Raw genomic sequence first — 14,899 nt, 5'->3', positions numbered from 1 at the left:
ATGGCAAACATTTTCCAACGTAAAACTCGGCTCCTCTTTTGGTCACGACTGTATGAGTTTTTATTATATTTCCGGCCTTGCTTGCGTAGATTTCTCACTTCAGTGTAAATTTGCTTAAACTGGAAGTGACAATTTTGACATTTTCTTTTCACGGATCTGTCATTTTGTCTTGTGTACACCTGAACCTTAATATCGACATTGCCCGGCCTTGCTGTCAACTCAAATGTAGCTTTTCTCGTTTTAGTTATGACAGTTCAGGAACGGAATAATCTGTCAGAGTTCTTCGTCTGTTGCAATAGCTGGTAGGAAAACGTTGATGGTTCGCCTGGTTTGAGGTCGTTCTGGCTCCGAAATAACCCCATGGCTTTCATATTGAAGAACATTCCTCGCGTAATCTGCGTTTGAATTAGTCTCTGTTCTCTGTTTTTCCGGATAGTTATCAAGTTCTTTCATTATGGAGACTTCTGGTTGCCTTAGCAATATCTGATTACTGTTGATAGATAGCGGGGAATACCGTGTTTTCAAATCCGTTAACTTTCGTCTTCTTTTTATATCGATGTCTTTCATAGTTTGGGGTTTTCTCAGTCGTGGCAAAAGGTTAACCCCGTCTTTTCTTGCCTTAAAATCAATCGACAAAGCATCTACGCGTTTGTTTTGTAGATTATCACCTTTCAACAAAAATTTATTAGCGCCTTCGACTCGCAGCTCTTGCAGTCTGCTTGCAGATTTAAGGGCGAGATTCCTTCTCTGTAAAATGCTGTTCTGGATAATTGAAGATACGTCTCGTTGATCGTAACTAACCACACTTGACAAAAACTCTTCTTGGCTTGTTTTGTCGTGGATTCGCTTTTTATCTCGTTTAATATTCCTCTGCCGGTGTGACTGAACTCCTTCATCTTTGTGTGAATCTTTGTTTAAACGGAACAAAAATCCACCTGGACTCACTAAAGACAAATTTCTTTGAAGCTCAACGTTCTGAACAAAACTGTGCATTTTTCTGCCCCTAATCGGGACATCTTTGTGATGTAGTTTTGTACCAACAGCACTTATGCTTCCCATGTTAAACATTGGATACATACGGATATGATGAGCTGTGACACTTCTTTTCATAGGATCGTAAAAGGCCGCTGTTTTTCTGTTGATCATAAAGTGAGAAGCCATACAAAGCTACCTGAAAAAATTCACGCTGTTTAGGTTGGCCATTTCTTTTGTTTTGTCTCGAGAGAAGCGCGCGAACTCACATTATTGCTACAACAAAACAAAACACAATAGCCGAGCGCTTAGAAACTACTGCAACTTAATGATGCGAACAGAACAGATGTTCTGACTTTTAAACATTTGACAAGCTAAAACAAATAACAAGTTTTTTGTGATTGGGTGAAAAAATGAACTTTGTTGATAAAGGAGGAATTGCGACATGACGCGAAAACGAAAAGTGATAAATGTTTTGTATTCTTGAAGGCTAATTACAAGTGAATCAAGGAAACAAGTCAGACTGAATCAGCTAGTGCCATTCTGTTTGTTTTCCCTTAAAATTAATAAAACTAACAGGTTTTCACCGCATGCTCGAGTCTTTAAAACAAACTGATTCTTTTCTGTTGGTTTTTATTTCCCAAATTAAAGATTTAATTATAATCTGTACAAATTTGTTTTTTGTGTGTACATGTAGTTTTGGCAGGTAAGCTGAGACAGCAATGGTGGCTGGCATCCTATAACTAACCGCATCAGTGTCGAAATTTCTTTTTATTCCTTGCGTGTTTGCGCCCACGCGCGCATTTTCGCTTTCGATCACCGCTCCAGCTATTTACTCGCGCGAGCGCCTGATACACAGTCATACTCTCTTGGATTTTGCAAATGAACAGTATGGAATTTAGTGCATTGGCAACTTTTCAAATTGGCGCCATTTTGGAAAGTGAAAGAAGACCCTGGGGACGAGGTTGTCAGAGTTCCGGCTGTGCCGATGTCATTGGTCAGTGTAGTTGCTAAGCAACGTGAAGCATACTTAGTTGAAGTTTTAGCTGGTTTTCTTGCTTATTTTGGCATCAAGAGACTGAAGTCGTAAATATGTGCAGATATCAGATCTGAACTCTCTTAAGGCAAATGTTCATTAAATAAATTGTACATCGATTAACATTAAAACTATCATAGCTCGGAGTTTCTGCAGCAGATATCAATTTAAAAAAATCATCCTCTATGAGAAAGATTAACAAATCAGGGAAGTTAATTTTATATCGTAGTCCAGTTTCACCCTGATGTCAGAATGTCGTCTTTATTCACACAGACCTTATTATCATTTTCCCACGTTATCATTTCATAAACATATTACCAAATCTTTTCAATATTATACAACCGCTCTATTTCATATTTTTAGTGCAAAACAGTGTGTATTGAGTCAAAAGAATTAAATAAATCCCTGAAAAATACATCACATAAAGAACCCAAATAATTCAATACTTTTAAGTAATCTGCAAGAATACCGTTAGGTTTGTCGAATCATAAACCTTTAGCCCGTTGCCATGTCTATCGGAACTTACTATATACAGCTAAGAAAGTAAAGAAGACTGCTCAACCTTTTACAAAATAATGCAAGGAGGGAAATTAATTATTTTAAAAGTAATGCCGAGTATTTTACGTTTATGAAAAAAAAGCATATATATGTTAAGTTTTTTTGGAAGCGAGCAATCAGCGACTAATTTCGCTCTCGGAACAGGCTAATTGTAATCCGGCGCTGACCATTAACATTTGCCCATGTGAGGCATTTCTCAAGATCAACGAAAGACAGCTTCTTTCGTCACGTTACACGTCTTTCCCTGTTGACACAGCTGGCTTCTCATTTTCTCGCGTTATTATTAATGATTCTGTATAATTCATCAAAAGCAAATATAGCGTGGCCATTTTCCACTGTATTTCACTGAAAAGCGATGTTAACGGACTCTACGACGGCAATGTTGTAATTCTGGCTCAACTGGCTCTATCTTCTGCTGAAGATTCCATTTTCGACTCACGCTGGCCATTCTCATCAGCACAGGTAGAGAATAACTAACTTCATCTACAGATTTATTTACTAAAACAGGTGCTAAGTTTAAATAAGGAGTTTAAGTAACCACGTCGATTAAAAATGATTTTATATTTTACCTACGAATCTCGCGGTACTCCAAAGGCCCATTTACCTTATTGTTTATTGAAGTCAAAACTATCACAGAGCTAAATCTGGGACACATGCGGTGATCGATAAATTTGAAACAAAAATCTAGAAAAATTAGTCGTCGTGGTTCACGATTTCCAGACAACGCAGAATTTGGTCATTTCAAGTTGTTGTTGTGCAGAGGACGGCAAAGAAATGTACCCAGAATTATAACGCACGTGCACAGCCATTGTTCTGCTCGTTAAACCTTTTGTTTAGCGGCGTTCCCGTCGCCGTTGCCTTCGTGGTTTTCTTAAACTCCTTATCGTCTCTGTGTTAACTTGGCCGCACGGTTTTCTTCCTTCCTACCGGAAAATCGTTACCACCGAAGAAGACAAAACGAAAAAAGAGATGGAATTATTTTACGCTGAAATATATATTTTTATATATGGGATGATCTAGCAACACTAGATCACACAATAGATCTTATAACTTTGGTTCAAGAAGAGTTGATAGTTATTTTGTTTTTCCTTCAGTGCTAGCAATTTATATTAGTAACCAGTGAGCGAACCGGCTGACAAGGTTCGGCGATAAAAGAGTACACTATTTAAAAGCAATTTATGTATAATAAGAATGGTCGGCTGGAGGCAAGTCCAATAAGCCCACTCTTATTAAATCCCTCTAAATGTCAATAGATTTGAGTTTAGGCATGCTTACAAAGCAATTACTTGATATTTTGTTTCTTTGTTTGAGGGCAGAACTAAATGAGATACCTGCAAAACATCTTAATAGCCGATATGAAGTGTCCCTCATTGCGCATGACTCGTTTTCGCCGACGCAGTTGTCTCATCATCGTCCTTGTGCTGATACTGGCTTTTATCAACCTGCTGCTGTGCTCGTGGAAATGGCAAGATAACGAGTTCAAGTTAAATACATTTGAACTAACGTTCCTGAGAAAGAGAATAAGCTTTAATCAAAAGTCCTTCCCGAAAGCTGCCTGGCAGTCAAAAGCTAATCCAGAGGTTTTGGATCATTCGAAGTCTGGACAAAGATGGACCAAACGGAAACGGTCCAAACCAACTCGAAGCTTAAGGACGGTTCATTACAGCCCCGTTTGGGACCAACTTGAGAATCATGTAAGTCAAGTCTATCAAACGATGTTAAGGAAAGAAGATCGTGGCCCAGCTACCAAAGAATACAAACAATTTATTGCCAGAACTGGAAGGTTGCCAATGCGAAATGGAATTATTAGCAAGGTGAGAAAATTAGTAATGGTAAAAGAGCGGAGTGGAGCCGAATTCGGTTTGTAATCGTACGTGTGCTGGATATTAAGAAAACTTGAAGCGACAGCCTGCTTCCTCTGTTTTACACAGATATAACTTGTGTTCCTTTCGCATCAACTTCAACTTCAACTTAACTTCACTTTATTTTGCATTAACAGTTTTAAAATTACAATATTAGCATAAAAAAAGAAAAAAAGATACATATATAACAACTAAAGGTGACAATGGTCTAAAGTTTGTGCATAGAGGCTAATAGAATCGCGAGGTTATCGAGTTAGCCTCCATCTCGTTTGAGTGAACATAAAAAAACATGGGAGTAGAAGGACGGCTTACTAAAGGAAAAAGCTAGAAGAATCGTTTCATCCGTCGTCTTCGCCGTATAAGGATTCAATTTATGGAGTGTATCTGATTCATTCTACGCCAGCAAAACTTTCTTAAGCTATCGATAAAGAGGTGCGCTGAGATTGCCTTTTCTTTACTAGACAGAGGTGGCGACATCACAAGCGGGCCATGATCATGCCCACCAGAGTCTTTTCCAAGACACGGATTTAGAGGACTATATTGAGGTGAGTGATTTAAATGTCTTTGCTATCACCTACTTTGAAAGACTTGTTGAAAGGTATATCTCTGGTACTTGAGCATAAAGGAGGAAGTCACTGTTTTACAAATCACACGCAAAGAAAGGGTGAATCGCTGGAGACTGAGCAGTGATGTGTAACTCTTGGTAGCAATTATTGCTTTGCAATCTCATTTATGCGTTTTCTAGTCGCATAATTAAGAAAGCTGTTTCTAATATGCCTAGAGCATTGATCATTTTTTTTTTTTTTTTTTATTATTTCTAATGCTTTTACTGTCTTACAAACGTCACTTACAATACATAAAAAAAAACACCTATTTACAATACTTGGCATTACGTTACTTACTTACAATACACATTAATTGCTTATTATGACTTACACATTACGTTACTTAAGGAGTTACAATACAATGTAATTATAGAAAAAAAAAAACAACAACAACAACAAAACAAACAAAAAAAGGGAAACAAAGACCTTGCAACTAATTACTAAGGGAAACGCCTTAAATGGTGAGAAGGAATTTCCACTTCTGTTGAAATTCCCTTTCGCCATTCAACGTGGCAGCAATATATTTTTCTATCTCGATTTTATCCTGCACTAATGAGATGAAGTCGCTGAAAACGAACATAGTATCATTTAGAGCGTTGATATAAAGAAAGTATTTGCCTAGTATTATGAGGTGGTTGAGGGTCAAACGGTGAGTACAAGGACGAGTAATTCCAAATAATACCTCTGGCTTGGAGAGAAGTAAACTCGCGTTACTTACGGTAGAATACCAACTTTGGAACTTACACCAAAAGGAAGACGCTTGCGGGCAGCTAATAAACAAATGACGTATGTTTTGACTATCAGAGGGACAGAAAGGGCAGGATGGGGAGGCAACCTTGTTCATTTTGTATAATATACTGTTCGTGGCTAAAATGTTGTGTATAATTTTGTGCTGAAACATTGCCAATGTAACTTCTTTTGTAGCTGTGAAAGGCAGAAGATAAATTTTATTTAGATTCTCTTTTGCGATGCCGTATGATAAGAGTTTTTTTTTCTGAAGTGGGAGGAGGAAGATTTTCTAAGGTTAACAGTTTGTCGTATAACATCTTGCACGTTATAGTACAGATTGGCGGCGGGGGTGTAGTAGAGTCGCCAGAATTAACGTGAAGGAGCTTTTTCCAACTTTGAGGGATCGCTGATAAAAGACTATAATATTGTAAAAAGTTAAAATTTAGCATGTATTTATTGCGCAAGGAAAGGAAAGGCAGGAAGCAATTTTCATGCTCGTCAAAAAGGTCTGAAATTTGCTTTATACCTGCTCGGTGCCAATGAGGTAGATATACCATTTTTTGTCAATCGTAATGAATTTGTTGTTCCAGATTGCCTGAGACAGTATCTCGGTCTTGCTGTGAGGTGTCGTAGACACGATTTCTTGCCAATGATGAATAATTTGTTTGTAAAATTCAGGAAGATGGCCATTAAGATCAAGAAAGTTGTAGTCATAATTACATTGAAAGATCTCAGTACCGCCGACAGTAGAGAGAAACGATTTTGGAATATACTTCCACGGTGCATCTGAGTCTGAGCACAGCCGTTTTACCCAAGTTAGTTTCAAAGTCTTATCGAAAAGTACAAAATCTTTCATGCCAAGACCGCCATCCGATTTCTTCTTGATGAGGGTTGTCTTTTTTATTTTGGCGGGTTTTTGCTTCCAGATAAAATCGAACACTATTTTATTGACCTCTGTTGCAAAGTTGTTTGGAGTCTCCATAACACTGGAGATGAATACAAGTTTGGAGAGGGCTAACGTTTTAACAATATTTATTCTACCGTATACAGATAAGTCTCTTCGGGACGAGACACTTAAGGTTTTCTTTAGGGATCCTAATTTTTCAAAGAAATTTTTCTTATGAGACAATTCAATATTATAGGTAAAATGCATACCGAGCGCGTAAACGGGATCATCGCTGATTTGGAGGTTGCAAATTGCGTCTTTCCCATGGCGCATGGAGCCAAGCCATAGCATTTCTGATTTTGCCTGATTTATTTTTAGGCCAGAGCACTTTTCAAACAGTGAGAGTAAGTCAAATAAATTAGAAACTGACTGGACATCAGCAAGAAGGGCAGTTGTGTCGTCAGCATACTGTGTGAGCTTGACCTCTTCATTTCCCTGGATATGTATGCCCTTGATGTCTTTTGACCGTTTTATACTTTGGGCAAGAAGCTCCATAGCGATAACAAAGAGTATGCCTGAAAGGGGACAACCCTGACGGACACCGCGTTCTAAGTAGAAGTGTTTAGAGGCAACGCCATTGTTAATGACACAACTAGAGATGTCTTTATAGAACACGCTGATCCATTGCCGGAGATTTGGTCCAAAGTTGAAAGACTCAAGGCATTTTTGGATAAAGTCCCATTCAATTGAATCAAAAGCTTTCTCGAAATCTAAGAAAACAGCTATACCTGGTATATTTTTAATTTTAGTGAAGTCCATTGTGTCTGCTATTAGTCTGATACTTTCTCCAATGAATCTACCCTTTACGTAGCCGGACTGACAAGGATGTATTACGCTTGGCAAGATCTTTTCCAGGCGAAGGGCGATAGTTTTGGTCGCAATTTTGTAGTCAACATTAAGTAGCGAAACTGGTCTCCAATTTGTTAAATATTCCGCGTTCTTGTTCTTTTTTGGGATTAAAGAAATAATACCTTGTCGTTGAGACATAGAAAGTGATCCGTGTTGAAATGCATAGTTAAAACTTTCCGCCATGAATTTACCAACATTGATCATTTTTTGTAGAGGCGCAGTGGTCTCATGGTTAGTCCGAATCGAGGGGTCGGGGTTTGAGCGCTGGTGGAGGACATTGTATTGTGTTCTTGGGCAAGACACTTAACTCTCAGAGTGCCTCTCTCCACCCAGGGGTATAAATGGTACCGGCGAACTTAATGCAGGGGGTAACCCTGCAATAAACTAACATACCATCCAGGGGGAAGTAGAAATACTCCTGGTTGTTTCGTGCCACAGTAACCGGAGTTACGCGGCAGCATGATGGGCCACCTGGTTCGTATGCAGACTTAATATTTACCTTACATTTATCATAAATTAAAACAAGTGTTGATTGAACAAGCTGTTTCTTCATGTTCTCTTCAGAGACGCGCCAGCTAAGTGGCTTTAGATCAAGTTACGGCAAAGAAGCCGGACTCAAGCACCAGCCAATAGACCTAATTGCGAGTAACATTAGACTAAGTGTATTTCACTCAGTACATTAACGTTTGTCCCTTTTCCACCCTCAGTTGCAGCATACAAATGCAAAACGAACCGGTAGCAGTGACGCTCCTATTCAAGTATTCTACTCAGAACAGGACGCTGTCAAAGCTTGTGAACTTGCTGGGGAACGTTGCCAAGCAATCTCCAAATTCAAAGAAAAAACAACATTCGTTTATACATTGGCATCGAACTTGAATCTTTTCACTGAGGCAAACTCAACATTGTACGTGAAAGCTGAATTCAGGGAAAAAGTTAGTAAGTACCGGTATATTTGTCGTGGGAAGGCAATTTTTCATTTCCGCTCTAAAACATACACATATCTTGCTACTGGTCCAGGATTTCAGGGATTTTATTTTATGCTTGTGGTATTTTCATCTTAGCCTTATAGCCACTTGAAAAGGCGCGATGGCCTCATGGTTAATGCGCTCGTCTCCGGATTGAGCGGACTGGGTTCGAGCCCTAGCCGGGGACATTGCGTTGTGTTCTTGGGCAATACACTTAACTTTCACAGTGCCTCTCTCCACCCAGGTGTATAAATGGGTACCGGCAAACTTAATGCTGGGGGTAACCTTGCTGTGGATTAGCATCTCAGCCAGGGTGGAGTAGAAATATTCCTAGTCGTTTCATGCTACAGAAACCGGGATTAGCTCCAGCTTGGCTCGTATGCAGACTTAAGCTTTTTCTTGATCTTTTCTTCGTCTAGAATTTATTACCAAAGAAGTATTCTCATGTGCCGTGGTGCGGTCTAAAATGTCGTCGTCCAGTTCGACTGAAGCAGGCTGCCGGCTTCCGGACATCGATCCTTTTGACAAAAATGCCATGCAGTATTTCCTAACCATGGTTCCCATGACCTGTGAAAAAGAAGGAGTACTCTTTACAAGATACCTCGACGGTTCTCTGGAAGTTGTCACGAATCATGATAGAGGTGAGTTAACTGTGAACTGCTGCAAACTTGTGAACGAGAACAGGGGCATATCATCCAACGACAGTTTTGTCTCGAATGCTTTAAAACGCTGTTTATCATGAGGTTATCTGGAGTGCTTTTAAAGCTCTGTAGGTTAATGTTAGGCTTCGCTTTACAATCTTTATCTGCTCGGTCATTCTAGGAGAATTTATTCGAATTTATTCGAATTTATTCGAATTTATTAGGGCTTGTCTTGTCCATTTCCCGAAAACCTTAGGCCTTATTGTCTTACTGAAAATCATAACTGACCTTTTTTTGATACCCAAAAAGACATTTTTTATCCTTCTGAAAACAGCAGGCATTAAAATTCTCGTATCACAAAAGTTCGAGGTGACAATTCTCGTACGAAAATTGGAGGGGAAGAAAGGCTTTCCGAACAGATAATTTACCGAAACGATCCGTTGGGTCCCACTGCGATAATAGCAAGTGCAATGACTAATTTAGGTTTTTTCTTACTAATGTGGCCAACATTTCTAACTTAAGACAATGTCAAACGGTATCTTAAACTATTAAGCAGTCGCAGAAAACGTGTTGAAACATCAAATCTTATCTCAGGGCATTCGAAAAACCGGGCGGAAAAGGCGGGAATTGAAGTCTGGCGAGCAGGGAGATCAGGATTATATAAGACACACGCCTATCATGATAAGCTTCACAAAGTGTCCTTTTTTGTAAGAAGGCACCAAAACACCAATAATTCTGTCGAATATGAAGTAATATGAAAATGACACTTTGCGATGATAAAGAGAAAACATTTCATTAGTGTGTAATCTTGGACATAAGTGTGAATTCTTCAGGCGCCGTTTACATTTGCACAAGTTCACGTCCTTCGTATGTACTGTACTTACCAGTTGCGTCTGCGTTTTAAGTTTCTTGTATCACAGATTTTGCAAAAGAGAATTGTGGAGAAAAAGAAAAGGAGGTTGGCTATAGAATGACCTAATAATGATAATTATAACACTTCTATTTCACAGGTGCTCCTTTAAAGTCGATTTATTACCAAACCATACATAGACAGGAAGGACTTGACTGGGGGTTTAACTTAGGAAAACCCACGTCCCTCAAATACAAAGGTCCTGTTTTAAAACCCAACCACGACTTCATTCAAATCCGTGCGGAATTTCCCAATGGAATGATTCAAACTGATTTTCATGCACAGGTTATTCCAAAACCTGCCGTTTTGCAGCGAAAAGCTCGTCAAAGAGCTGGTTTACCATTGAATATCATTATTTTGGGACTAGATCAAACTTCGCGGGCAACTTTCCAGAGGCTGTTGCCTGACTCCTACAAGTTTCTTCGCGATGAGCTACAAGCGTTTATGTTCAAAGGATTTTCTCTTGTTGGCGAAGCGACCACGCCTCAGCTCACAGCGCTTTTGACCGGGAGGACTGTGGAAGAAAATAATAAACTTCACGAAGCGCGGACTGGATTTGCCGGCGCGAGGACCGTGGACGAGTGGCCGTTTATTTTTAAGGCGTTAAAGGAGCATGGATACGTTACGCTGTTCAGTGAAGATGCGCCACCCATGGGTAAGAAAATGATTTCTTTCTGTGTCTCATCTCGACACCAGATCTCCCACGGCAAAACCGAGTGAGACCTGGGTATGAGGTTAAACCGTGCCGTTATCGTGCTTGTGCACAGACGAATTGAATAGTTTTTACGTGTGCGCGGCTGGTCGATTTTCCTTTTAAAAAGTATGGGTTATTCAGCAAGTGTGAGGTCAAGATGGCTGAATATTGGCCAAGTTCTTTTTTTGCGTGTTTCTGGACCGAGACGGAGTCGAGGTCCATAAACGCGAAAAAAAAAAAACAACAACAACAACGAGGCCACTATCCAGCCATCTTGACCGAACAAGCTTGGTCAATAAAGGATTTATTATATGGCTTTCGGGGAAATTTTCCTTGCGGGACACGGCGGTAGTCCCGAGCGGGCAAGATAGCTCCATCTTGCAAGCTCGGATAGCCAATCACAGCGCTGGATTTGATTCATCTTGCCCGCTCACGGAGCTAGCCATATAATTATGTGACTTATTACCCGGACAAACAACACGACATTGCAATCAATGTGCACCCTTGAAATTGCTGCGCCAGACATGACGTAAGTCAGATTTAGAAGCGAAATCGCTTTCTGTTTCAACATCATCGTGCGCAACTCAATCTACATCTTCCATGCATTTGTGTGCAATGGCAAAGTTCAACCTGCAACCTAATTTGTTATGGCTATCTTTTATACTTTGCCTCTTTCAGGTGCTTTCAACTTGAGGCTCGAAGGTTTCCGCGAGCCCCCTTGCGACCATTATGCGCGTCCCTTTTGGTCAGCAGTGCCACACAATTCTGACAGTGGACTTCATGAGAAATGTCTCAATTCACAACCTCAACACACACTTCAGCTGGAATACCTAAAAAGCCTGTTTAGAGCATATCCCAGGACACCGAAGTTTGGCTTTACTTTTCTGAGTAGTTTATGTCATCACGACTCAATTATGCCTCTTGGTGCCGCCGCTAAGGACTTCTTTGAATTTTTTCAATCCATCCGAGACGCCGGGTTTTTAAATGACACCATGTTTGTCGTTATGGGAGACCATGGTGCACGAACCGGCGAGTTCCGATCAACAATTCAGGGGAAACTGGAAGAGCGGTTGCCATTTCTATCCATCGCTCTTCCAGCTAGCTTCCGCGCAAGATATCCACAATTAGTGAAGAATTTCGAGCAGAACACGAAAATCATTATAACCCCGTTAGATTTACACGCAACTTTTATGCACGTGTTAAAGTATCCTGCCGACCCATCGCAAACAGAACTCACTCGAGGCACCAGCCTCTTTTCAACAATTCATCAAAACCGAACATGTCAAGAAGCTAAGATTCCGGAGTATTTCTGTCCTTGTGTCCAGTGGTTGCCTCTCAATACGACGCACGCGCATGTCCGCATGAGCGCTCTACATGCCGCTGATCACATTAACAAATTACTCGCGGAAGACTCCAGAGTACGCCGTCTTTGTGCAAGACTCACAGTGAATGAAATTTTAAGCGCTTGGCAGGAGGCGCCAAGTGTTAAAGTACAGACGTTTAGGGAAATTAAAAACGGAATGGGCTTAGGTTTCGGAAAGCCGCTTTTTCAGCCATCATCGAGGTCAAGCCCCAGCGAATGCAGTTATCAAGTAAAATTTCGAACAAAGCCAGGCTTCGGAATATTTGAGGCGTCTGTTAAAGTCACTGAGGGACATTTTTTCGTGAATGAACACATAAGCCGGATAAATATCTACGGATCTCAGCCAGATTGTATAAAGACCTCACACCCACACCTGAGAAAGTTTTGTTACTGTGTCCGTGACAGCTAATATGTGTCTTGGAGCAACAGAATAGATATCCTTTGAAAAACTCTTTCAATCCTGGATAGCACCAGATTTCGAATGGTGCAAGTTACGCATGTGGAGGTCTGCCAAGGGGCAACACAGCAAAGACGACATTTCACAGAAAATCAGGTTACCTGAATATTCCAGCATCTGTGCCAAAATTAAATCACATCGAGTATCATATTAGACAATAGACAATTATAATGATATCGTATTAGTCTAGAACGGTGTATCTGTATGTACTTGTTAAAGGCCTCATAAGCAGGTATTTTTTTTACAGCGCCGTTCACAGCGGTAATGTCGTAAGTCGGTTTACAATGTATGTGAAAAAAATTCTGCTGAAGATCTATCGATTTGATTATCTGTTGAAGATCTATCGATTTGAAAACGTTTCTTCTCAGAAATCACGTGATTAATAATTTGTAGCGGCTACCGTGCATAAGACCTATTTTAAAAGTCATTTCCTGTAGAACTGTTGCGCCTCGAAAATTCATGAAATTATTAAACTTAGAAAAACGCAGACAGTGATATCATTTTCATAAATATTAAATCATGTCTTTGTGTCACGAGACATTTGATGATTGTAATAATCCCTTAGTTCTATTGACAGGTTTCAAAACAAATGCAGGTTTGTGGCGAGACTAGGCCGGGAGAATCGCTTCAGCGATTCCAACACAAGTTTGATTCGAGGCTGTAGTCTTCACATCAAGTAACCACCCTCTGGCATAAAGATAGGAGCCGTTGGAAATAATTCATTTGATTCAGTTTGATCTCTACAAACAGTCTCACTCAGCAGCAACATGACAAAACCTGGGATACTTCTTTTCTTGATATTGTTTGGTGGATGTTTTCCGTTCATGTTCTCCAGAAGAAAACATCAACGGACTCGAGACGCAAAGAAACGCCGAGGTCAGCACCGACGTAGTGAAGATGGAAGCGCGTCGTCGAAAGTTTCTACAGGTCAAACGCCTTACAAGCCACAAGAATCATCTGTTAGTCTTCCTAAAAAGCAGAAAAAAACAACTTTGTCTTACACGGCAAGAGCCGCTCATTTCTCAGGACCGCAACATTTGAGCGAAAAGGACAAGTTCTGGCAGCAGGCCTACCGCTATGGAGCACGATAACTCATGCGAGGGAGTCGTTTCTCAAATTGCCAGATGCGGTATAGAACGGATCTAAATATATCTGAATTTACGAAAAAAGTGGGGTACAAATATGCGATATTTGCACAGTAAACGTGACATGAAGTTAAAGTAGCGAGGCGGGAAGAGTTATAGTTGACCCGGAAGTATTAAAGTAAAAATGTTTTTGACAACAAAAGCAAGTAGTGTCACATCTTCGCTTCGCAAGAACTGAACAGAGAACAAAACAAACTAAAGACTATTTTATTGGCGAAACAAAATACTGTTTGTTATATATCTATAAAATAGAATATAAATCGCCGTTTTGCTGCAATTTTTTTGGGCAGATTTGTCAAAGAAACCGTGCGCGCTACGAAGGACTTCTTTAGATTCATGCTTTATTAAATTTCTAACAATTTTTATCAGTTTAAGTAAAGTTGAATTAAAGTAAAATAAAAGTGATACTCACGAGAGAAAATTTAGATATCTCAAGGCTTCCTGATGCGATCATTCAATAAATTGAACTTGTTATTTTAATTTTAATATCAATATTATTTAATTGATACTGAATTTTCTAACATTTTCTTGTGTCCGTGACAAGACACAAGAAACTGGTTGTTGCCTGATCCTTCAAAAAGCGGAAGCTTGAAACCTGTCATGTCTTTTATTCAGAATGGATGGGCCAGAAGGAGTGAGTTTCTTCATCCAGCATAAAACGATAAAAGCAAATATACCTTAATTATCACATTAAATGGCCAAAAAACGAAAACGAATAAATTATTTAGTTATTTTGGCCGGCGGTTGTTTTTTGGCTTCGAAACAATGAAAGAATAAACACTTCCCGTGTATCTGCCGGTTAGGCTAAGAACAATAGACGAATCCAATATTGACGCTGACAGATTTTAGGATTATAAGGATATAATCACATCATTTTGATGTTACTTGGAAAATAACAAGAAGGGTCTTCGGATATTCTGCAGTGCTTAAATGGACTAACGTATGGCTTCTTGAAGTTAGTGTTGTAAAACTAATAAGCTGTAGTTATTGTCTGGCTCACAGCCAAAAGCACAGTTTGGTCACGCTTGATGTACGGTACTTGGGGTCAGCAATTTTCTCCGCCGAGCATTTTCATGCATTTCATTGTGCTGTATATTGAGTGAGACGGGCTCTTAACTTAAAATACGGGATAGCATACAGTCAAACCTGTATATAACGGCCACCCTT

General features: G+C 39.8%; 1 protein-coding gene across 1 annotated transcript; it reads left to right on the top strand.

The window, feature by feature from the left end:
* Positions 1-2,863: 2,863 nt before the first annotated feature.
* LOC110049059 (uncharacterized) lies at positions 2,864-14,212 on the top strand. Its single transcript, XM_089291401.1, has 7 exons — positions 2,864-3,028; positions 3,883-4,380; positions 4,890-4,973; positions 8,265-8,493; positions 8,942-9,163; positions 10,174-10,728; positions 11,446-14,212. The coding sequence occupies exons 2-7, from the start codon at positions 3,889-3,891 to the stop codon at positions 12,537-12,539; spliced, it is 2,676 nt and encodes an 891-aa protein (XP_089147527.1). The 5' UTR covers positions 2,864-3,028; positions 3,883-3,888; the 3' UTR covers positions 12,540-14,212.
* The last annotated feature ends 687 nt before the right edge of the window (positions 14,213-14,899 follow it).

This window comes from Orbicella faveolata, unplaced genomic scaffold (assembly GCF_042242905.1).
Source record: "Orbicella faveolata isolate gen_17 unplaced genomic scaffold, um_ofav_v1 contig_24, whole genome shotgun sequence".
In the NCBI taxonomy this organism is placed as follows: Eukaryota; Metazoa; Cnidaria; class Anthozoa; order Scleractinia; family Merulinidae; genus Orbicella; species Orbicella faveolata.
The sequence above is the reverse complement of the archived record's forward strand: the minus strand, read 5'-3'. Positions and strand labels throughout refer to the sequence as shown.

Bases quoted from the DNA above. Each gene is read 5' to 3' on its own strand.
- LOC110049059 (XM_089291401.1), top strand. From the start codon at position 3,889: ATGAGATACCTGCAAAACATCTTAATAGCCGATATGAAGTGTCCCTCA. The intron at 4,381-4,889 runs GTGAGAAAATTA...TTTCTTTACTAG, and splicing joins GAAATGGAATTATTAGCAAG to ACAGAGGTGGCGACATCACA. The intron at 9,164-10,173 runs GTGAGTTAACTG...TCTATTTCACAG, and splicing joins TGTCACGAATCATGATAGAG to GTGCTCCTTTAAAGTCGATT.